Source organism: Saccopteryx leptura, chromosome 3 (genome assembly GCF_036850995.1).
Source record: "Saccopteryx leptura isolate mSacLep1 chromosome 3, mSacLep1_pri_phased_curated, whole genome shotgun sequence".
Classification (NCBI taxonomy): Eukaryota; Metazoa; Chordata; class Mammalia; order Chiroptera; family Emballonuridae; genus Saccopteryx; species Saccopteryx leptura.
Window position 1 is genome coordinate 361,718,896 of NC_089505.1, and position 21,005 is coordinate 361,739,900.

A 21,005-nucleotide genomic window follows, 5' to 3' on the forward strand; every position below is an offset into this window, starting at 1 on the left:
GGCCACTCTGCTGAGGCCACATGGCCAAGGTGGCTTTGCTTATACATCAGGTTCCTCAGTGGGGTGACGGCGGTGGCGAGGGGTCTCTCTTTCATCCGTGGTCTAGAGCCCGACCTGTCCAGGACGGCAGCTGCATCTCGAGTGGACAACGTGAAGCCCGCGGGCTGGTCAGGCCGTCCCTTCCCATTCTGCTGGTCAGGCCGTCCCTTCCCATTCTGCTGGTCAGGCCGCCCCTTCCCATTCTGCTGGTCAGGCCGTCCCTTCCCATTCTGCTGGTCAGGCCGTCCCTTCCCATTCTGCTGGTCAGGCCGCCGCTGGCCCGCCCAGCCCGCGTTCGGAGGCCGGAGAAACCAACCCCGCTCTCAGCGGGAGAGATGGGAAGAACTGTCGGCACAGGTCACTGACGCAGGCCCCTGCGGGCGCAGGTCACTTCCGTGTTTGTGACTCTGTCTCTACTCTCTCTGACCTCCTGGGTTGTCTGCTACGGGGCCCGAGTCCAGTCAGGGACTCCGGAGCCGGCCCGTCTTGTTCCACCTCCTTCCTCTGCCAGTAGCCGGCTGGGTGACCGTAGGCGGGTTTCTGGTTCTCCGCATGCCTTGGGCTCTTCCTCAGGACGATGGGCAATGCTAGTGCTAGAAGGAGAGTGTATGTGTGCATATGCGGGCCTGCATGCATGTCTGTGTACACATACACATGTGCACGTGTGTATATGTGAATAGGTGTGTATGCATAGGTACATGCATAAATATAAACGTGTCTATTTGTGTGTATACATGGATGTGTACATGTAAACGCGTGTGTTTATATACTATATGTGTGTGTACATTTATACACCCACCTGTGTATATATAAATTCAGTGCTTAGCTCATAAAGATAGCTCACTTGTTTTACAGCCTGCAGGGAAGTCCCAGCCTCGCCCTGCGCCTGGTCCCAATGTTTTGCAGAGAGTTCTAAAGTTGGACCCGAGAGCTGGGGCCCAGCTGGGTCTCGCGCCGAGGCCTTCCAAGGCCAGGGTCTGCTGCCTGCTGTGTCACAAGAGGGTTCCCACGCCTGCCCTTGGGAAGCATCGAAAGGATCAGGGCGGCCTGGTGAGATAGACTCTCCCGGAGCCCCAGCCCTGGCCTCCTGGAACGGGGAGACCTAGCGTCAGTCCTCAGCTGCTGCCCGGGGGTTATCTGGGTGCAAGGCCCCTCCGCCCTAGAGCCAGTCCTCAGCCGCTGCCCGGGGGTTATCTGGGTGCAAGGCCCCTCCGCCCGCTGCTGCTCTCGGCCCGGCTCCAGGCCGCCCGGGGCCGCCTCCAGCGGCTGCAGCCTCGCTGTCCGCTGAAGGTGTTTTCTTTCCCTCCCGGGAACACCTAATGCATTCTACTCACGCTCACCCAGGATTCACAGGGCCCGTTCTCAGGCGTGGGTTTTCGGTCTCATTTCGCTTTCCCACATCACTGAGAGACAGTATCCTCGCCTTACCTTTCCCAGGCGGAGCTGAGGTCAGGGTGAGCTCTGGGTGGCCAGACCACCCTGGGCCTCCCTCCCGTTCACCGTGGGCTGATTCCCCCCACCCCCCAAAGGTACAACTTCTGGGCAACGTGACCTCAGTGCTTTGTTAGTTTCCTGAGTCCTTCCAGCAAGAAAAAGCAATTGCTGTTTGTTGAACATGTATGCTATGTCAGTATGTTGCTCTAAGTATTACCTGCAGGCAAGATATTTTTTCCCTGAAACTAGGAGATAATACCAAGTTTACAAACAGGCACAGGGCCGGAGTTCAAACCCTTGTCCGCCTAACCGGAATGCCTTTCTCTTGCTACTCTCTGATGAGAGCTGCAGTAAGATCTCTTTTTTCAAGGCTGTAGGCCCTGAATACTTCCCTGTACCAGAGGTGAACAAATCTTGCAGAGAAAATGTTTTCCCATTTCAATGTGCAGACTGTCTTTGGGTTATAAACACGTTCCGGAAAGTCAGGAGCGGCCGGCCGGCCCCGTGCTGGCCGGGCTGGAAAGGACAGAAGGCGTGAGTCCGGCTGGGGCGCGGCGCTGGGAGTCACGCTGCTCCCTGCCTTCTGTCCAGTCCTCGGTCGTAAACATGTTTTCCACCCCATGCTCTGGCATCCGTCATGACTTCAATTCCAGGGTTTTAACCCTTGGAGAAAGGGGTTCGGATCTGGGCATCCAGTCACCCTGGTGGTGTGGGCAGGGCTGTGCCGTTGCCCAGTGCCCTCCGAACCTTAGCCCACCTTCCCAGCGCCCTGGCGAGGGTACCCGCTTGGCAGATGAGGAAAACAAAGGTTTAGGTGTAGAGCTAGCAGCCTCGCTTTAAACCTAAACACCAGCCTCATCACGGCTACCAGGAGCCCTTCTGTTTAAGAGCTTGTTAGCTGAGTGTAGTCGAGGGTGTACTCAGATTATAGGAAGAGAGGACTCCGTTCTCTGTGAGCACACGGTCCCCTGTGCCCGTGTCGGAGAAGAGCTGACCACTGAGTGCGCCAAGGTGGGCACCTGACCGCTTCCCCACAGAACAGGAGCTCTCTGCCTCACTGGCCTCCACTGTCCCGTCCGTCACCCTGTCCTCGGCTTGTAGTGGCCTCTCCCTAAGGATGCATTCCACGTTACCGGTCAGACCGCCCTGGGAGCGTGGCCCTCCCGTCTGGGTACCAGCTGTCCCGCATCTCTTCTTATACAGCACTAAGTTTCTCTTCCAGAAAAATCTCTAAATCCAGACAAAAGGAAGAAGCTACACACACCTCTGTGGTCACTCAGAGGTGACTAACTAAATGGAAGGGTGGCTGTACATGCCCTTGTCATCGTTGGTCGTGTCCACGTTAGCTTGTAGAGAGCTGTTTCACTGACTATGTGAGAGCCGTCTTCCCACACGAGCATCTGCTCCGCCCCACTGGATGGCGCGGGCGTGGGGCACCCCATCCTTCAGATACAGGGTGCTGCGCCCCTTTCTCTGAAGTCTGAATCCCACTGTCACAAACAGTGCTTCTGTGATTTTCTTTGTGACTGTCGCTCTCTTCTATTAGGTGACATTCCCGTAAAATAGAGTGGCCGAGGCAAGGGCCACTGAGGCTACACCTGGCTGCTTTCCCCTTCAGGAAGTTTGAACCGGTCCCTCCTTCCACCACCATCTCCTGAGCTCTCCATGCCCGGGAACCCGGGAGAACGTCCGCTTTCCAGCCTCTTTCTTTGGCACGTGGGCACAGCAGCAGACGCCTAGCTTCTCAGCCTGTGTCCCCTCCCTGTGGACTGTGGGATGCCCCTTTGTGCCCCTTCCCGCCCTCGGTTTCTGTAACACACGTCTCCAGTGAACTCAGTCATGATCTGTCGTGTTAGCTGAACCCGAGTGGGTCTGGTTCCCCGGTGGGTCCTGGTGGCCAGTTCGGGGCGTTACAGTGGTCAGAAGCAAGGGCTCACGAGAGACCTGGGTCTACTGTGTCCCAGCCACGTTCCTCACCGGAGTCTTGGCTTTCTCACCTGAGTTATCATGTTGCCTGCCTTATGCAATGGTGGAGAGGTTTAATTGAGATACCGCGTGTGAAGGGCGCAGCACAGGTGAACACGCGACCCGGAGTTGTTGTTATGGGATGCTGGTGAATGCTGACTCTGTGGTTACTGGGTGCTGGTGAGTGCTGACTCTGTTGTTACTGGGTGCTCGTGAGTGCTGACTCTGCGGTTACTGGGTGCTCGTGAGTGCTGACTCTGTGGTTACTGGGTGCTCGTGAGTGCTGACTTTGGTTACTGGGTGCTGGTGAATGCTGACTCTGCGGTTACTGGGTGCTGGTGAGTGCTGACTCTGTGGTTACTGGGTGCTCGTGAGTGCTGACTCTGTGGTTACTGGGTGCTCGTGAGTGCTGACTCTGGTTACTGGGTGCTGGTGAGTGCTGACTCTGTGGTTACTGGGTGCTGGTGAGTGCTGACTCTGTGGTTACTGGGTGCTGGTGAGTGCTGACTGTGGTTACTGGGTGCTGGTGAGTGCTGACTCTCTGGTTACTGGGTGCTGGTGAGTGCTGACTCTGTGGTTACTGGGTGCTGGTGAGTGCTGACTCTGTGGTTACTGGGTGCTGGTGAGTGCTGACTCTGTGGTTACTGGGTGCTGGTGAGTGCTGACTCTGTGGTTACTGGGTGCTGGTGAGTGCTGACTCTGTGGTTACTGGGTGCTGTGAGTGCTGACTCTGGTTACTGGGTGCTGTGAGTGCTGACTCTGGTTACTGGGTGCTGGTGAGTGCTGACTCTGTGGTTACTGGGTGCTGGTGAGTGCTGACTCTGTGGTTACTGGGTGCTGTGAGTGCTGACTCTGGTTACTGGGTGCTGTGAGTGCTGACTCTGGTTACTGGGTGCTGGTGAGTGCTGACTCTGTGGTTACTGGGTGCTGTGAGTGCTGACTCTGAGGTTACTGGGTGCTGGTGAGTGCTGACTGTGGTTACTGGGTGCTGGTGAGTGCTGACTCTGCGGTTACTGGGTGCTGGTGAGTGCTGACTCTGAGGTTACTGGGTGCTGGTGAGTGCTGACTCTGCGGTTACTGGGTGCTGTGAGTGCTGACTCTGGTTACTGGGTGCTGGTGAGTGCTGACTCTGTGGTTACTGGGTGCTGGTGAGTGCTGACTCTGTGGTTACTGGGTGCTGTGAGTGCTGACTCTGGTTACTGGGTGCTGGTGAGTGCTGACTCTGTGGTTACTGGGTGCTGTGAGTGCTGACTCTGAGGTTACTGGGTGCTGGTGAGTGCTGACTGTGGTTACTGGGTGCTGGTGAGTGCTGACTCTGTGGTTACTGGGTGCTCGTGAGTGCTGACTCTGAGGTTACTGGGTGCTGTGAGTGCTGACTCTGCGGTTACTGGGTGCTCATGAGTGCTGACTCTGCGGTTACTGGGTGCTGGTGAGTGCTGACTCTGCGGTTACTGGGTGCTCGTGAGTGCTGACTCTGCGGTTACTGGGTGCTCGTGAGTGCTGACTCTGGTTACTGGGTGCTGGTGAGTGCTGACTCTGCGGTTACTGGGTGCTGGTGAGTGCTGACTCTGTGGTTACTGGGTGCTGGTGAGTGCTGACTCTGGTTACTGGGTGCTGGTGAGTGCTGACTCTGAGGTTACTGGGTGCTGGTGAGTGCTGACTCTGAGGTTACTGGGTGCTGGTGAGTGCTGACTCTGCGGTTACTGGGTGCTGGTGAGTGCTGACTCTGCGGTTACTGGGTGCTCGTGAGTGCTGACTCTGTGGTTACTGGGTGCTCGTGAGTGCTGACTCTGTGGTTACTGGGTGCTGGTGAGTGCTGACTCTGAGGTTACTGGGTGCTGGTGAGTGCTGACTCTGCGGTTACTGGGTGCTGGTGAGTGCTGACTCTGCGGTTACTGGGTGCTGGTGAGTGCTGACTCTGGTTACTGGGTGCTCGTGAGTGCTGACTCTGAGGTTACTGGGTGCTTGTGAGTGCTGACTCTGTGGTTACTGGGTGCTGGTGAGTGCTGACTCTGCGGTTACTGGGTGCTGGTGAGTGCTGACTCTGCGGTTACTGGGTCTCGTGAGTGCTGACTCTGTGGTTACTGGGTGCTCGTGAGTGCTGACTCTGGTTACTGGGTGCTGGTGAGTGCTGACTCTGAGGTTACTGGGTGCTGGTGAGTGCTGACTCTGCGGTTACTGGGTGCTGGTGAGTGCTGACTCTGCGGTTACTGGGTGCTGGTGAGTGCTGACTCTGCGGTTACTGGGTGCTGGTGAGTGCTGACTCTGCGGTTACTGGGTGCTGTGAGTGCTGACTCTGTGGTTACTGGGTGCTGTGAGTGCTGACTCTGCGGTTACTGGGTGCTCGTGAGTGCTGACTCTGGTTACTGGGTGCTGGTGAGTGCTGACTCTGCGGTTACTGGGTGCTGGTGAGTGCTGACTCTGTGGTTACTGGGTGCTCGTGAGTGCTGACTCTGTGGTTACTGGGTGCTGGTGAGTGCTGACTCTGTGGTTACTGGGTGCTGTGAGTGCTGACTCTGGTTACTGGGTGCTGTGAGTGCTGACTCTGGTTACTGGGTGCTGGTGAGTGCTGACTGTGGTTACTGGGTGCTGGTGAGTGCTGACTCTGAGGTTACTGGGTGCTGGTGAGTGCTGACTCTGAGGTTACTGGGTGCTGGTGAGTGCTGACTCTGCGGTTACTGGGTGCTGGTGAGTGCTGACTCTGCGGTTACTGGGTGCTCGTGAGTGCTGACTCTGCGGTTACTGGGTGCTCGTGAGTGCTGACTCTGTGGTTACTGGGTGCTGGTGAGTGCTGACTCTGAGGTTACTGGGTGCTGGTGAGTGCTGACTCTGCGGTTACTGGGTGCTGGTGAGTGCTGACTCTGCGGTTACTGGGTGCTGGTGAGTGCTGACTCTGGTTACTGGGTGCTCGTGAGTGCTGACTCTGAGGTTACTGGGTGCTTGTGAGTGCTGACTCTGTGGTTACTGGGTGCTGGTGAGTGCTGACTCTGCGGTTACTGGGTGCTGGTGAGTGCTGACTCTGCGGTTACTGGGTCTCGTGAGTGCTGACTCTGTGGTTACTGGGTGCTCGTGAGTGCTGACTCTGGTTACTGGGTGCTGGTGAGTGCTGACTCTGAGGTTACTGGGTGCTGGTGAGTGCTGACTCTGCGGTTACTGGGTGCTGGTGAGTGCTGACTCTGCGGTTACTGGGTGCTGGTGAGTGCTGACTCTGGTTACTGGGTGCTCGTGAGTGCTGACTCTGAGGTTACTGGGTGCTTGTGAGTGCTGACTCTGTGGTTACTGGGTGCTGGTGAGTGCTGACTCTGAGGTTACTGGGTGCTGTGAGTGCTGACTCTGCGGTTACTGGGTGCTGGTGAGTGCTGACTCTGGTTACTGGGTGCTGATGAGTGCTGACTCTGAGGTTACTGGGTGCTCGTGAGTGCTGACTCTGAGGTTACTGGGTGCTCGTGAGTGCTGACTCTGTGGTTACTGGGTGCTGGTGAGTGCTGACTCTGAGGTTACTGGGTGCTGGTGAGTGCTGACTCTGAGGTTACTGGGTGCTGTGAGTGCTGACTCTGAGGTTACTGGGTGCTGTGAGTGCTGACTCTGTGGTTACTGGGTGCTGGTGAGTGCTGACTCTGCGGTTACTGGGTGCTGTGAGTGCTGACTCTGCGGTTACTGGGTGCTGGTGAGTGCTGACTCTGCGGTTACTGGGTGCTGGTGAGTGCTGACTCTGCGGTTACTGGGTGCTGGTGAGTGCTGACTCTGCGGTTACTGGGTGCTGTGAGTGCTGACTCTGGTTACTGGGTGCTGGTGAGTGCTGACTCTGCGGTTACTGGGTGCTCGTGAGTGCTGACTCTGTGGTTACTGGGTGCTGGTGAGTGCTGACTCTGTGGTTACTGGGTGCTCGTGAGTGCTGACTCTGTGGTTACTGGGTGCTGGTGAGTGCTGACTCTGTGGTTACTGGGTGCTGTGAGTGCTGACTCTGGTTACTGGGTGCTGGTGAATGCTGACTCTGTGGTTACTGGGTGCTGGTGAGTGCTGACTCTGTGGTTACTGGGTACTCGTGAGTGCTGACTGTGGTTACTGGGTGCTGGTGAGTGCTGACTCTGCGGTTACTGGGTGCTGTGAGTGCTGACTCTGCGGTTACTGGGTTCTCGTGAGTGCTGACTCTGTGGTTACTGGGTGCTGGTGAGTGCTGACTCTGTGGTTACTGGGTGCTGGTGAGTGCTGACTCTGGTTACTGGGTGCTGGTGAATGCTGACTCTGCGGTTACTGGGTGCTGGTGAGTGCTGACTCTGAGGTTACTGGGTGCTGTGAGTGCTGACTCTGTGGTTACTGGGTGCTGTGAGTGCTGACTGCGGTTACTGGGTGCTGTGAGTGCTGACTCTGTGGTTACTGGGTGCTGGTGAGTGCTGACTCTGCGGTTACTGGGTGCTCATGAGTGCTGACTCTGTGGTTACTGGGTGCTCGTGAGTGCTGACTCTGTGGTTACTGGGTGCTGGTGAGTACTGACTCTGCGGTTACTGGGTGCTGTGAGTGCTGACTCTGTGGTTACTGGGTGCTCGTGTGTGCTGACTCTGTGGTTACTGGGTGCTGGTGAGTGCTGACTCTGTGGTTACTGGGTGCTGGTGAGTGCTGACTCTGAGGTTACTGGGTGCTGGTGAGTGCTGACTCTGAGGTTACTGGGTGCTGTGAGTGCTGACTCTGGCCGGCGCTCCTCCGCGCTCTTTACTTCAAAAGGAGAATTATATTTTGTGATAGATGAAAATTACATGGGATGGAAATTCAGTGTTAATAAATAAAGTTTTATTGGAAGACAGCATGCCCTTTCGTTACGCACAGTTTGGGGCAGCTTTCACGCTGCCGTGCATAGATGAAGAGCTGGGACAGACGGGGGCTGATGCCCACGTATTTACTCTCTGGTCCTCTACAGAAAGTGTGCTGCCTCTGGGTTCCAGGTATGAACTCATCGGATCTTGCATAGAGCCACTGCCATGGTCACCATCTCCATCGTCCACATGGGGAAGTGTGAGGTACAGACAGGGTAAGAAATTGGCCTGAGGTCACACACGGCTTGGAAGTGGCAAAGATGGGGTTTGGTTCCCAGAGTTGAGGTTCCTCATGGTTCCACGCTGGGGCAACGTGTTGGTCTTTGCAGCTCAGGGACATGAGGCAGGAAGAGGTGAAGTCATGCATTCACGAGTGGTAGGATCAGGGTTTAGAAGCAGTTCTGGGGGCTCAGTGTTCTTGGCCTTTTCTGTCATAATGGGCTGTTCCCACCCCTCCAGGCTCCAAGGATCACCTGCTAACCACAGGGCCTAGCATGTGGAGGCATTCAACGTGTCCTTAACAGTGTAGGCACTGAGAGCAGGGAGCCCTGAGGACAAGACGAGATGTGGTTATGCGCTTTCTCCTGAATGTGAACTTCGTAAATGTTCATGGGAGGAATGAATGGATCTGGTGAACAATCTGGACTCTGGAGACAGGACAGGGGCCTCTGGGAGAATCAGCAAATCCCATGACCTTGTCATGGGAAGGAGACCTTCCTGGATACCAGTTATGCTCCGCAGGTGGCACGGGGCATCTTCAGTTAAAATTCTACTGAAGGAAACTGGTTGTACACGCATCAGAGCTGGCTCTCCTTTTGTCGATTCCGGATGTTTAGTTTCTCTAAATAACTTTATTGAGATTTAACTCGCATACCAAACGATTTACCCATCTTAGAACATTTTCACCACCTGATAGAAAAGTCTGTACCTTTCAGCTGTTGCCTTCCCCCCACTTCCTGCCAGTTCGAAACAACCTGTAATCTACTTTCTGGTGCCATGGATTTGCCTATTGTGGACGTTTCACATAAATGGAATCGTGCAACACGCGGTCTTACAGGCCTGGCTGCTTTCGCGTAGCCTGACGCGTCCAAGGTTCATCCGCGGTGCTGCGGTCTCCATCCCTTTGACGTATTACCCCTTTCTGTGCCTGAAGACTGCACCCTTCTGGGGATAGAACACTGAAATTGTGTTTCTTCCAACCTCAGGTGATGGACAGCAGGCAGTTTCCGTTCTTGGGTCGTTACGAATAATGCTGGTCTGAACATTTACATAGAAGATTTTGTGCGGGTGCGTGTTTTCGTTTTCCCGGGTAGGTGTGCCTAGGAGGGGAATTGCGGGTCGTAGGGGAAGGGTAGGTGTGCCTGGGCGCGGAATTGCGGGTCGTAGGGGAAGGGTAAGTGTGCCTGGGAGTGGAATTCCTGAGTCTGGGGGAAGGGTAGATGCTCCTGGGAGCGGAATTGCTGAGTTGTGGGGGAAGGGTAGGTGCTCCTGGGAGCGGAATTGCTGAGTCTGGGGGAAGGGTAGGTGCTCCTGGGAGTAGAATTGCTGAGTCTGTGGGAAGGGTAGGTGTGCCTTGGAGAGGAATTGCTGAGTCTGGGGGAAGGGTAGGTGTGCCTGGGAGCGGAATTGCTGAGTCTGGGGGAAGGGTAGGTGCTCCTGGGAGCGGAACTGCTGAGTCTGCGGGAAGGGTAGGTGCTCCTGGGAGTAGAATTGCTGAGTCTGTGGGAAGGGTAGGTGTGCCTTGGAGAGGAATTCCTGAGTCTGGGGGAAGGGTAAGTGTGCCTGGGAGCGGAATTGCTGAGTCTGCGGGAAGGGTAGGTGCTCCTGGAAGCGGAATTGCTGAGTTGTGGGGGAAGGGTAGGTGCTCCTGGGAGCGGAATTGCTGAGTTGTGGGGGAAGGGTAGATGTGCTGGGCGTGGAATTGCGGGTCGTAGGGGAAGGGTAGGTGTGCCTGGGAGCGGAATTGCTGAGTTGTGGGGGAAGGGTAGGTGTGCCTGGGAGCGGAATTGCTGAGTCTGGGGGAAGGGTGGGTGTGCCTGGGAGCAGAATTGCTGAGTTGTGGGGGAAGGGTAGGTGTGCCTGGGAGCGGAATTGCTGAGTTGTGGGGGAAGGGTAGGTGTGCCTGGGAGCGGAATTGCTGAGTCTGGGGGAAGGGTAGATGCTCCTGGGAGCGGAATTGCTGAGTCTGGGGGAAGGGTAGGTACTCCTGGCAGCGGAATTGCTGAGTCGTGGGGGAAGGGTAGGTGCTCTTGGGAGCAGAATTGCTGAGTCGTGGGGGAAGGGTAGGTGTGCCTGGGAGCGGAATTGCTGAGTCGTGGGGGAAGGGTAGGTGCTCCTGGGAGCGGAATTGCTGAGTCTGGGGGAAGGGTAGGTGTGCCTGGGAGCGGAATTGCTGAGTCATGGGGGAAGGGTAGGTGCTCCTGGGAGCGGAATTGCTGAGTTGTGGGGGAAGGGTAGGTGTGCCTGGGAGCAGAATTGCTGAGTTGTGGGGGAAGGGTAGGTGTGCCTGGGAGCGGAATTGCTGAGTCGTGGGGGAAGGGTAGGTGTGCCTGGGAGCGGAATTGCTGAGTCGTGGGGGAAGGGTAGGTGTGCCTGGGAGCGGAATTGCTGAGTCGTGGGGGAAGGGTAGGTGTGCCTGGGAGAGGAATTGCTGAGTCTGGGGGAAGGGTAGGTGTGCCTGGGAGCGGAATTGCTGAGTTGTGGGGGAAGGGTAGGTGTGCCTGGGAGTGGAATTGCTGAGTTGTGGGGGAAGGGTAGGTGTGCCTGGGAGCGGAATTGCTGAGTCGTGGGGGAAGGGTAGGTGCTCCTGGGAGCGGAATTGCTGAGTCGTGGGGGAAGGGTAGGTGTGCCTGGGAGCGGAATTGCTGAGTCTGGGGGAAGGGTAGGTGTGCCTGGGAGCGGAATTGCTGAGTCGTGGGGGAAGGGTAGATGCTCCTGGGAGCAGAATTGCTGAGTCTGGGAGAAGGGTAGGTGCTCCTGGGAGCGGAATTGCTGAGTCGTGGGGGAAGGGTAGATGCTCCTGGGAGCGGAATTGCTGAGTCTGGGGGAAGGGTAGGTGCTCCTGGGAGCGGAATTGCTGAGTCTGGGGGAAGGGTAGGTGTGCCTGGGAGTGGAATTGCTGAGTCTGGGGGAAGGGTAGGTGCTCCTGGGAGCGGAATTGCTGAGTCGTGGGGGAAGGGTAGATGCTCCTGGGAGCGGAATTGCTGAGTCTGGGGGAAGGGTAGGTGATCCTGGGAGCGGAATTGCTGAGTCTGGGGGAAGGGTAGGTGTGCCTGGGAGAGGAATTGCTGAGTCGTGGGGGAAGGGTAGGTGCTCCTGGGAGCGGAATTGCTGAGTCGTGGGGGAAGGGTAGGTGTGCCTGGGAGCGGAATTGCTGAGTCTGGGGGAAGGGTAGGTGTGCCTGGGAGCGGAATTGCTGAGTCGTGGGGGAAGGGTAGGTGCTCCTGGGAGCGGAATTGCTGAGTCTGGGGGAAGGGTAGGTGTGCCTGGGAGCGGAATTGCTGAGTCGTGGGGGAAGGGTAGGTGTGCCTGGGAGCGGAATTGCTGAGTCATGGGGGAAGGGTAGGTGCTCCTGGGAGCGGAATTGCTGAGTTGTGGGGGAAGGGTAGGTGTGCCTGGGAGCAGAATTGCTGAGTTGTGGGGGAAGGGTAGGTGTGCCTGGGAGCGGAATTGCTGAGTCGTGGGGGAAGGGTAGGTGTGCCTGGGAGCGGAATTGCTGAGTCGTGGGGGAAGGGTAGGTGTGCCTGGGAGCGGAATTGCTGAGTCGTGGGGGAAGGGTAGGTGTGCCTGGGAGAGGAATTGCTGAGTCTGGGGGAAGGGTAGGTGTGCCTGGGAGCGGAATTGCTGAGTTGTGGGGGAAGGGTAGGTGTGCCTGGGAGTGGAATTACTGAGTCGTGGGGGAAGGGTAGGTGTGCCTGGGAGCGGAATTGCTGAGTCGTGGGGGAAGGGTAGGTGCTCCTGGGAGCGGAATTGCTGAGTCTGGGGGAAGGGTAGGTGCGCCTGGGAGCGGAATTGCTGAGTCGTGGGGGAAGGGTAGATGCTCCTGGGAGCGGAATTGCTGAGTCTGGGGGAAGGGTAGGTGCTCCTGGGAGCGGAATTGCTGAGTCGTGGGGGAAGGGTAGATGCTCCTGGGAGCGGAATTGCTGAGTCTGGGGGAAGGGTAGGTGCTCCTGGGAGCGGAATTGCTGAGTCTGGGGGAAGGGTAGGTGTGCCTGGGAGTGGAATTGCTGAGTCTGGGGAAGGGTAGGTGCTCCTGGGAGCGGAATTGCTGAGTCGTGGGGGAAGGGTAGGTGTGCCTGGGAGCGGAATTGCTGAGTCGTGGGGGAAGGGTAGGTGCTCCTGGGAGCGGAATTGCTGAGTCGTGGGGGAAGGGTAGATGCTCCTGGGAGCGGAATTGCTGAGTCTGGGGGAAGGGTAGGTGCTCCTGGGAGCGGAATTGCTGAGTCTGGGGGAAGGGTAGGTGTGCCTGGGAGAGGAATTGCTGAGTCGTGGGGGAAGGGTAGGTGTGCCCGGGAGCGGAATTGCTGAGTCGTGGGGGAAGGGTAGGTGCTCCTGGGAGCGGAATTGCTGAGTCGTGGAGGAAGGGTAGGTGTGCCTGGGAGCGGAATTGCTGAGTCTGGGGGAAGGGTTGGTGTGCCTGGGAGCGGAATTGCTGAGTCGTGGGGGAAGGGTAGGTGCTCCTGGGAGCGGAATTGCTGAGTCTGGGGGAAGGGTAGGTGTGCCTGGGAGCGGAATTGCTGAGTCGTGGGGGAAGGGTAGGTGTGCCTGGGAGCGGAATTGCTGAGTCATGGGGGAAGGGTAGGTGCTCCTGGGAGCGGAATTGCTGAGTCTGGGGGAAGGGTAGGTGTGCCTGGGAGCGGAATTGCTGAGTCGTGGGGGAAGGGTAGGTGTGCCTGGGAGCGGAATTGCTGAGTCGTGGGGGAAGGGTAGGTGTGCCTGGGAGCGGAATTGCTGAGTCGTGGGGGAAGGGTAGGTGTGCCTGGGAGAGGAATTGCTGAGTCTGGGTGAAGGGTAGGTGTGCCTGGGAGCGGAATTGCTGAGTTGTGGGGGAAGGGTAGGTGTGCCTGGGAGTGGAATTACTGAGTCTGGGGGAAGGGTAGGTGTGCCTGGGAGCGGAATTGCTGAGTCGTGGGGGAAGGGTAGATGCTCCTGGGAGCGGAATTGCTGAGTCTGGGGGAAGGGTAGGTGCTCCTGGGAGCGGAATTGCTGAGTCTGGGGGAAGGGTAGGTGTGCCTGGGAGTGGAATTGCTGAGTCTGGGGAAGGGTAGGTGCTCCTGGGAGCGGAATTGCTGAGTCGTGGGGGAAGGGTAGGTGTGCCTGGGAGCAGAATTGCTGAGTCATGGGGGAAGGGTAGGTGCTCCTGGGAGCGGAATTGCTGAGTCGTGGGGGAAGGGTAGATGCTCCTGGGAGCGGAATTGCTGAGTCTGGGGGAAGGGTAGGTGCTCCTGGGAGCGGAATTGCTGAGTCTGGGGGAAGGGTAGGTGTGCCTGGGAGAGGAATTGCTGAGTCGTGGGGGAAGGGTAGGTGTGCCCGGGAGCGGAATTGCTGAGTCGTGGGGGAAGGGTAGGTGCTCCTGGGAGCAGAATTGCTGAGTCGTGGGGGAAGGGTAGGTGTTCCTGGGAGCGGAATTGCTGAGTCTGGGGGAAGGGTAGGTGTGCCTGGGAGCGGAATTGCTGAGTCGTGGGGGAAGGGTAGGTGCTCCTGGGAGCGGAATTGCTGAGTCTGGGGGAAGGGTAGGTGTGCCTGGGAGCGGAATTGCTGAGTTGTGGGGGAAGGGTAGGTGTGCCTGGGAGCGGAATTGCTGAGTCATGGGGGAAGGGTAGGTGCTCCTGGGAGCGGAATTGCTGAGTTGTGGGGGAAGGGTAGGTGTGCCTGGGAGCAGAATTGCTGAGTTGTGGGGGAAGGGTAGGTATGCCTGGGAGCGGAATTGCTGAGTCGTGGGGGAAGGGTAGGTGTGCCTGGGAGCGGAATTGCTGAGTCGTGGGGGAAGGGTAGGTGTGCCTGGGAGAGGAATTGCTGAGTCTGGGGGAAGGGTAGGTGTGCCTGGGAGCGGAATTGCTGAGTTGTGGGGGAAGAGTAGGTGTGCCTGGGAGTGGAATTACTGAGTCGTGGGGGAAGGGTAGGTGTGCCTGGGAGCGGAATTGCTGAGTCGTGGGGGAAGGGTAGGTGCTCCTGGGAGCGGAATTGCTGAGTCTGGGGGAAGGGTAGGTGTGCCTGGGAGCGGAATTGCTGAGTCGTGGGGGAAGGGTAGATGGTCCTGGGAGCGGAATTGCTGAGTCTGGGGGAATGGTAGGTGCTCCTGGGAGCGGAATTGCTGAGTCGTGGGGGAAGGGTAGATGCTCCTGGGAGCGGAATTGCTGAGTCTGGGGGAAGGGTAGGTGCTCCTGGGAGCGGAATTGCTGAGTCTGGGGGAAGGGTAGGTGTGCCTGGGAGCGGAATTGCTGAGTCTGGGGGAAGGGTAGGTGCTCCTGGGAGCGGAATTGCTGAGTCGTGGGGGAAGGGTAGGTGTGCCTGGGAGCGGAATTGCTGAGTCGTGGGGGAAGGGTAGGTGCTCCTGGGAGCGGAATTGCTGAGTCTGGGGGAAGGGTAGGTGCTCCTGGGAGCGGAATTGCTGAGTCTGGGGGAAGGGTAGGTGTGCCTGGGAGTGGAATTGCTGAGTCTGGGGAAGGGTAGGTGCTCCTGGGAGCGGAATTGCTGAGTCGTGGGGGAAGGGTAGGTGTGCCTGGGAGCGGAATTGCTGAGTCGTGGGGGAAGGGTAGGTGCTCCTGGGAGCGGAATTGCTGAGTCGTGGGGGAAGGGTAGATGCTCCTGGGAGCGGAATTGCTGAGTCGTGGGGGAAGGGTAGATGCTCCTGGGAGCGGAATTGCTGAGTCGTGGGGGAAGGGTAGGTGCTCCTGGGAGCGGAATTGCTGAGTCGTGGGGGAAGGGTAGGTGTGCCCGGGAGCGGAATTGCTGAGTCGTGGGGGAAGGGTAGGTGCTCCTGGGAGCGGAATTGCTGAGTCGTGGGGGAAGGGTAGGTGTGCCTGGGAGCGGAATTGCTGAGTCTGGGGGAAGGGTAGGTGTGCCTGGGAGCGGAATTGCTGAGTCGTGGGGGAAGGGTTGGTGCTCCTGGGAGCGGAATTGCTGAGTCTGGGGGAAGGGTAGGTGTGCCTGGGAGCGGAATTGCTGAGTTGTGGGGGAAGGGTAGGTGTGCCTGGGAGCGGAATTGCTGAGTCGTGGGGGAAGGGTAGGTGCTCCTGGGAGCGGAATTGCTGAGTTGTGGGGGAAGGGTAGGTGTGCCTGGGAGCAGAATTGCTGAGTTGTGGGGGAAGGGTAGGTGTGCCTGGGAGCGGAATTGCTGAGTCGTGGGGGAAGGGTAGGTGTGCCTGGGAGCGGAATTGCTGAGTCGTGGGGGAAGGGTAGGTGTGCCTGGGAGAGGAATTGCTGAGTCTGGGGGAAGGGTAGGTGTGCCTGGGAGCGGAATTGCTGAGTTGTGGGGGAAGGGTAGGTGTGCCTGGGAGTGGAATTACTGAGTCATGGGGGAAGGGTAGGTGTGCCTGGGAGCGGAATTGCTGAGTCGTGGGGGAAGGGTAGGTGCTCCTGGGAGCGGAATTGCTGAGTCTGGGGGAAGGGTAGGTGTGCCTGGGAGCGGAATTGCTGAGTCGTGGGGGAAGGGTAGATGCTCCTGGGAGCGGAATTGCTGAGTCTGGGGGAAGGGTAGGTGCTCCTGGGAGTGGAATTGCTGAGTCTGGGGGAAGGGTAGGTGTGCCTGGGAGTGGAATTGCTGAGTCTGGGGAAGGGTAGGTGCTCCTGGGAGCGGAATTGCTGAGTCGTGGGGGAAGGGTAGGTGTGCCTGGGAGCAGAATTGCTGAGTCGTGGGGGAAGGGTAGGTGCTCCTGGGAGCGGAATTGCTGAGTCGTGGGGGAAGGGTAGATGCTCCTGGGAGCGGAATTGCTGAGTCTGGGGGAAGGTTAGGTGCTCCTGGGAGCGGAATTGCTGAGTCTGGGGGAAGGGTAGGTGTGCCTGGGAGAGGAATTGCTGAGTCGTGGGGGAAGGGTAGGTGTGCCTGGGAGCGGAATTGCTGAGTCGTGGGGGAAGGGTAGGTGCTCCTGGGAGCGGAATTGCTGAGTCGTGGGGGAAGGGTAGGTGTGCCTGGGAGCGGAATTGCTGAGTCTGGGGGAAGGGTAGGTGTGCCTGGGAGCGGAATTGCTGAGTCGTGGGGGAAGGGTAGGTGCTCCTGGGAGCGGAATTGCTGAGTCTGGGGGAAGGGTAGGTGTGCCTGGGAGCGGAATTGCTGAGTTGTGGGGGAAGGGTAGGTGTGCCTGGGAGCGGAATTGCTGAGTCATGGGGGAAGGGTAGGTGCTCCTGGGAGCGGAATTGCTGAGTCGTGGGGGAAGGGTAGGTGTGCCTGGGCATTGAATTGCTGATTCGTGGGGGAAGGGTAGGTGTGCCTGGGAGCGGAATTGCGGAGTCCTGGGGGAACCGATGCAGAGCTTTCTGCAGCCGTCCAGATGGGTTTCCCGAGGCCCTTGCCGTCCTTCATCCCGCCAGGAACCGCTTGTTCCTGCTCATGGCTCCCACTCCTCCCGAAGCACCACCTGACTCCATTTCTGTGGGTTTTAGGGAATGCCGAATTCATCAGCGGTGCCGCAGGGCGAAGGGCAGAGACGACGACGGGAAAGGCACCGGCACTGTCCGGGTGAGGGACGTGTTTGTTGTGTGTCAGTGGTTTGCTGTCTTTGGTATAAGCCTTTATCAGAACTCATCAAACCCTCGTTCACTTAAGATCAGGACATTTCACTATGGGTTGATTATGCCGAAATTAAAGGGAAAAACATACAAATTAAAAAAAGAAACACAGGTGGGGGGGAGAAAAACCAACTATAAATGATCTCATGATGACTCACCTTGCCCCCCTCTCCCTGGAAAGAGGGCCTGTGTGCCTGGCAGGCCAGGCCAAGTACAAATCTTTTAATTGATGTGATTAGCCACGTCTCAGTAGGGAGCCTCGTTACCAGCAAGGGGGAGGAAAAGGAGGTGATCTTTCATTGTCCCAAGTAGGGGATGCCTGGAAGGGGCCTCGGGTGGCAGAGGGGGCTCTGGGGGGTCTGATCCCAGGCCTCCTGCACAGTGGGGCTGCATGTTCCTTCGGCATTAAGATACAATTAAAATAAAATCTATTTCTCAATTGCTACAAAACTTATTCTCCATTTTCATCCGTGGAGAGGAGAAAGCCAACCGAAGGCTGCAGGCTGTGTCCTCTCCCAGAGCCCGGCATTTGGACAGAACGCTCTCTAACCTTTCCTAAATGCCTTAGTATCTGATGAACGGACAACAGGAAACAAACAAACAAACAAACAAAAGGTCAAAGGGTTGCTCCCTCCACCTTAGAATCTGTGAACAAATTCCACGGTTTGACATAAATTCACAGCAGATCAGGGCTGGGCAAGCATCACTAATGACCCATGTACTAACATCAGTATTTTAAAATTTTTGATAAATTGCAAAGCTTGCATCATTTTATTTGTAGGCTAGGAAGAAAAACAAAACATGTTTTTGGCTAGAAAAAAAAAAGCCTATAAGTATAACTAACACAATTATATAATTATTTGGAGGAAGATGTAATTGCGCGTGCGCGCACGCGTGTGTGTGCATGCGTGCATGCGTGTCGTTCCCCCCCCCCCCCCTTCTTGCTTAGCTGTGATTTCGGTGCTTTAGTATTTCCAGTGATTATTTACTGTTTGTGGAATACATAGTTTGTTAAGAACTTACTTTGGTTCTCTCAGCGGTTGGAGAGACCAGTTTCCACGGGCTTCCCTCTCTCTAGAGCAGGCTCCCCTCCAGTCCGCCGTGCCCCCCCAGGTATGGACTATAAGGCCGCCCCGCATAGAGCGTTGAACGTGAACTTTGGGGTTGGCTAGGTCAGGGTTTGCTCCTAGGATGTTGAGGAGGTCACAGGTCTTTTCTGTGTCTTGGCGTCCTCAGCCGAAGAATGAACTGATGACCCTCTCCGGGATGGACTTGGGAAACGTGCGCTGGGAAAGTCGGCACGGTACCTGGCCCTTCTTCCCGGCTCCTTCGTTCCCACTGCACTTTAGCCCAGCCGTACCTCCCTGGCACCTGGTAGCACTCAGCATGCTGGTCTAGACGCCTTCTGGTGGCTGGGCTGCATCCCTAACCATGGCAGGAACTCACACACCTCTGCACAAAACGTTCAGTGTGGGTCTGTGTGCACACACACTCGAGCTGGTAAGGAACACTTTGTGCGGCTCGACGTTAAACAAAACTTTCCTCCCGTGGATGAGTGGGGACTGCCAGCTGCTGGAACCAGTTATCTGTCACAAACCGAAGGTGGGACAGATTGCAACAAACACCTGGGTGACGGCACTCTTTCTGTTCCTCCCTGTAGTATGGTCGCTGGCCACGGTGGCTTCTGTCTTTACGCACTGTGCCCATCGTGTTGGAAACGGTCTCTTCCTGCAAATCACAATAGTTGAGTGCTCTCCCCGGCCGAATGTGAGTATCGTTTTATTCTTTCTTTCTTTTTCTTTTTTTGTCCAGGTCTGGGGGAGGGGCCCAGCAGATGGTGAGTCAGGGTTTTGAAGTTTGTTTATGCTGGTGAAACATGCCGGGTGCACGGGGCAGAAGAGAGTGGCAGGCATGCAAAACAGGGGCCCTGCTGCTGTGACCTCTGTTTCGCCTCCTTCCTCCGGCAGCCTTGCCTCCCCCAGCCCCTGGGCTTGGCTTCTTTTTATGGCAGTGGTTTTCAAACCTCAGTTTGCAAAGAGTCACCTGGGAAGGTCGATAAAATGCAGGTTCTTGAGCAGTTCTAACTCGTTGGCTCTGGGCGGGGCCTGGAAAAATGGCATTTTTGCCAAGACATCTCAGGTAGGTCCATCTGGCCAGGAAGGCACTAGATGCAAAGTGCCTGGGGCCTAGCAGGGTTTCACAAACAAGTGTGAGCACAGATACGATGATCAGTTTCAAACTATGCAAACAAAACTGAAAAATTGAACTAGTGATACACGTTTACATAACTCTATAGCAACTTGTCAGGTGCAGCTCAACTTTTTCAGTCACACAGGAATTCTTTGCAAAGTAGGACCTGGGTAGGTTTAATGTATGTATTTGCTAGGCTCTATGCCAGGTCTAGGAAGGCCCGGAAAACACCCTAAGACCACGGACCCAGCTTTGAGAAATAAAGGCCTAGAGGATTTCTTGTTTTAAGCATTTCAACCTGGAAGGGCCCTTAGAAATGTTCTTCTTCAGTGCTTAGGCTTTGTGATGAGGGAACGTGAGGCCTAGAAGGAGCATGACTTGCTCAATTTCTCACAGCAAGTTTCTAGAAGAGTCCGGATTAAGTGCACAGCATTTATAACTCATATGCGCATGCACAAGTGTGCAAGGGCTTGTTACACACGTCCTCTACGCCCGCATTCTCTTCCCCATCTCTCTCTCACCCCGGGAGCAGAGGACGAAGGTCAAGGGGCTCTCAGGGCGGCCACCACTAAGCAGCGGCCCTTGCACGTGACAAAGGCTGTCTTCAGCCTTGTGCCTTGCAGAGGAAGAAGGGCTGAGTCTCTCACTTGAAACGGGGTCATGAAAAGCAGGCAGACTTCTCAGCAGCCGTTGAGCACCTACTATGTGCTGAGCATTGTGCAAAGACAGTGGGGACAGCAGGGCATAAAGCTGACGACGCCCCTGCTCTCAGGGAACTTACATCTGTTCACTCGTCCGCTCTGTCTTCTGAGCATCTTACGTGTGCCCAGCGCTCTGAACAAGGCAAGTATGGAGCTGAGGTTCTAGTGGGGGAGACAGGCAGGAAGCAAGATGACAGAGCCACACACGAGGGAGACGTTTCAGACGCGCCAAGGCCTAGGGGAAGATACGGTGAGGATGAGAAGGGGGCCGGGTGCAGGGCCTGCTGGGGCCAGGGCGGCACGCACCCCGGGCTGGAGAGCGTCTCTCCCTGCACACGGAGCGTCTCTCCCTGCACACAGAGCATCTCTCCCTGCACACAGAGCGTCTCTCCCTGCACACAGAGCATCTCTCCCTGCACACGGAGCGTCTCTCCCTGCACACGGAGCGTCTCTCCCTGCACACGGAGCGTCTCTCCCTGCACACGGAGCGTCTCTCCCTGCACACGGAGCAGCGGCCCTGCCAGCCGTCACCCCACCTGGAAGGCCGAGAAAGGTGTTGGAACGTAGGTTATCTTTGGGTTTAGAGGCCTCTCGGAGTGGCACGTCCTTGTAACAGTCAGGTGCTCCTGTTACTATCAGAGCCGGTGTTTACTTATTGGCTGCTGATTCTGTGCTGGAAACGACCTTATTGCTTTACCTGTGTGTCCTCCCTTAGTCGTCCCAGCCTTGCGGTGAGGTCGGCGGTGCTGTTCGTATCGTGGCAGTTTACAGCTAAGGAAACTGAGGCACAGGAGTCTGACTTGCTCAGGGTCGCACGGCTAAGGAGCATGGAGCCAGGAGGCCCACCCAGGCAGCTTGCCTCCAGAGCCCCCCGGGCCCACCCGCGGAGCCAGGGCTTCTGGAAGTGCTGCTTTGCTCCGGCGAGAACTGTGAGCACGTCGCTGCGATGTGTGTGGGGGTCACGGGCCGCACAGACAGCTCCACTCTTCACTATCTGGGCATCTCCAGCTCCTGGAGCCCAGCATTTCTCAGTAAGATGGGAGGAAGGGTACCTGCCTCACGGGGTGTTCAAGAGTCCAGCGGAAATGGCAATATTTTAGGGTGTTCGGCACTCAGTGAAAGTCCTGACATTTTAAAC

General features: G+C 56.9%; 1 protein-coding gene across 5 annotated transcripts in view; it reads left to right on the forward strand.

The window, feature by feature from the left end:
- The window catches only part of LOC136401370 (uncharacterized), a 371,266-nt gene that overhangs the window by 211,636 nt on the left and 138,625 nt on the right, over positions 1-21,005 (forward strand). For all 5 annotated transcript variants that reach the window (XR_010750509.1, XR_010750507.1, XR_010750510.1 and 2 more), the window contains one exon: positions 18,637-18,743. Coding sequence is in view for 2 of the 5 variants with exons in the window: in XM_066379496.1 (XP_066235593.1) it covers positions 18,637-18,743 (107 nt within the window). In the remaining 3 variants the exon portion in view is untranslated. The remainder of the gene's footprint in view (positions 1-18,636; positions 18,744-21,005) is intronic.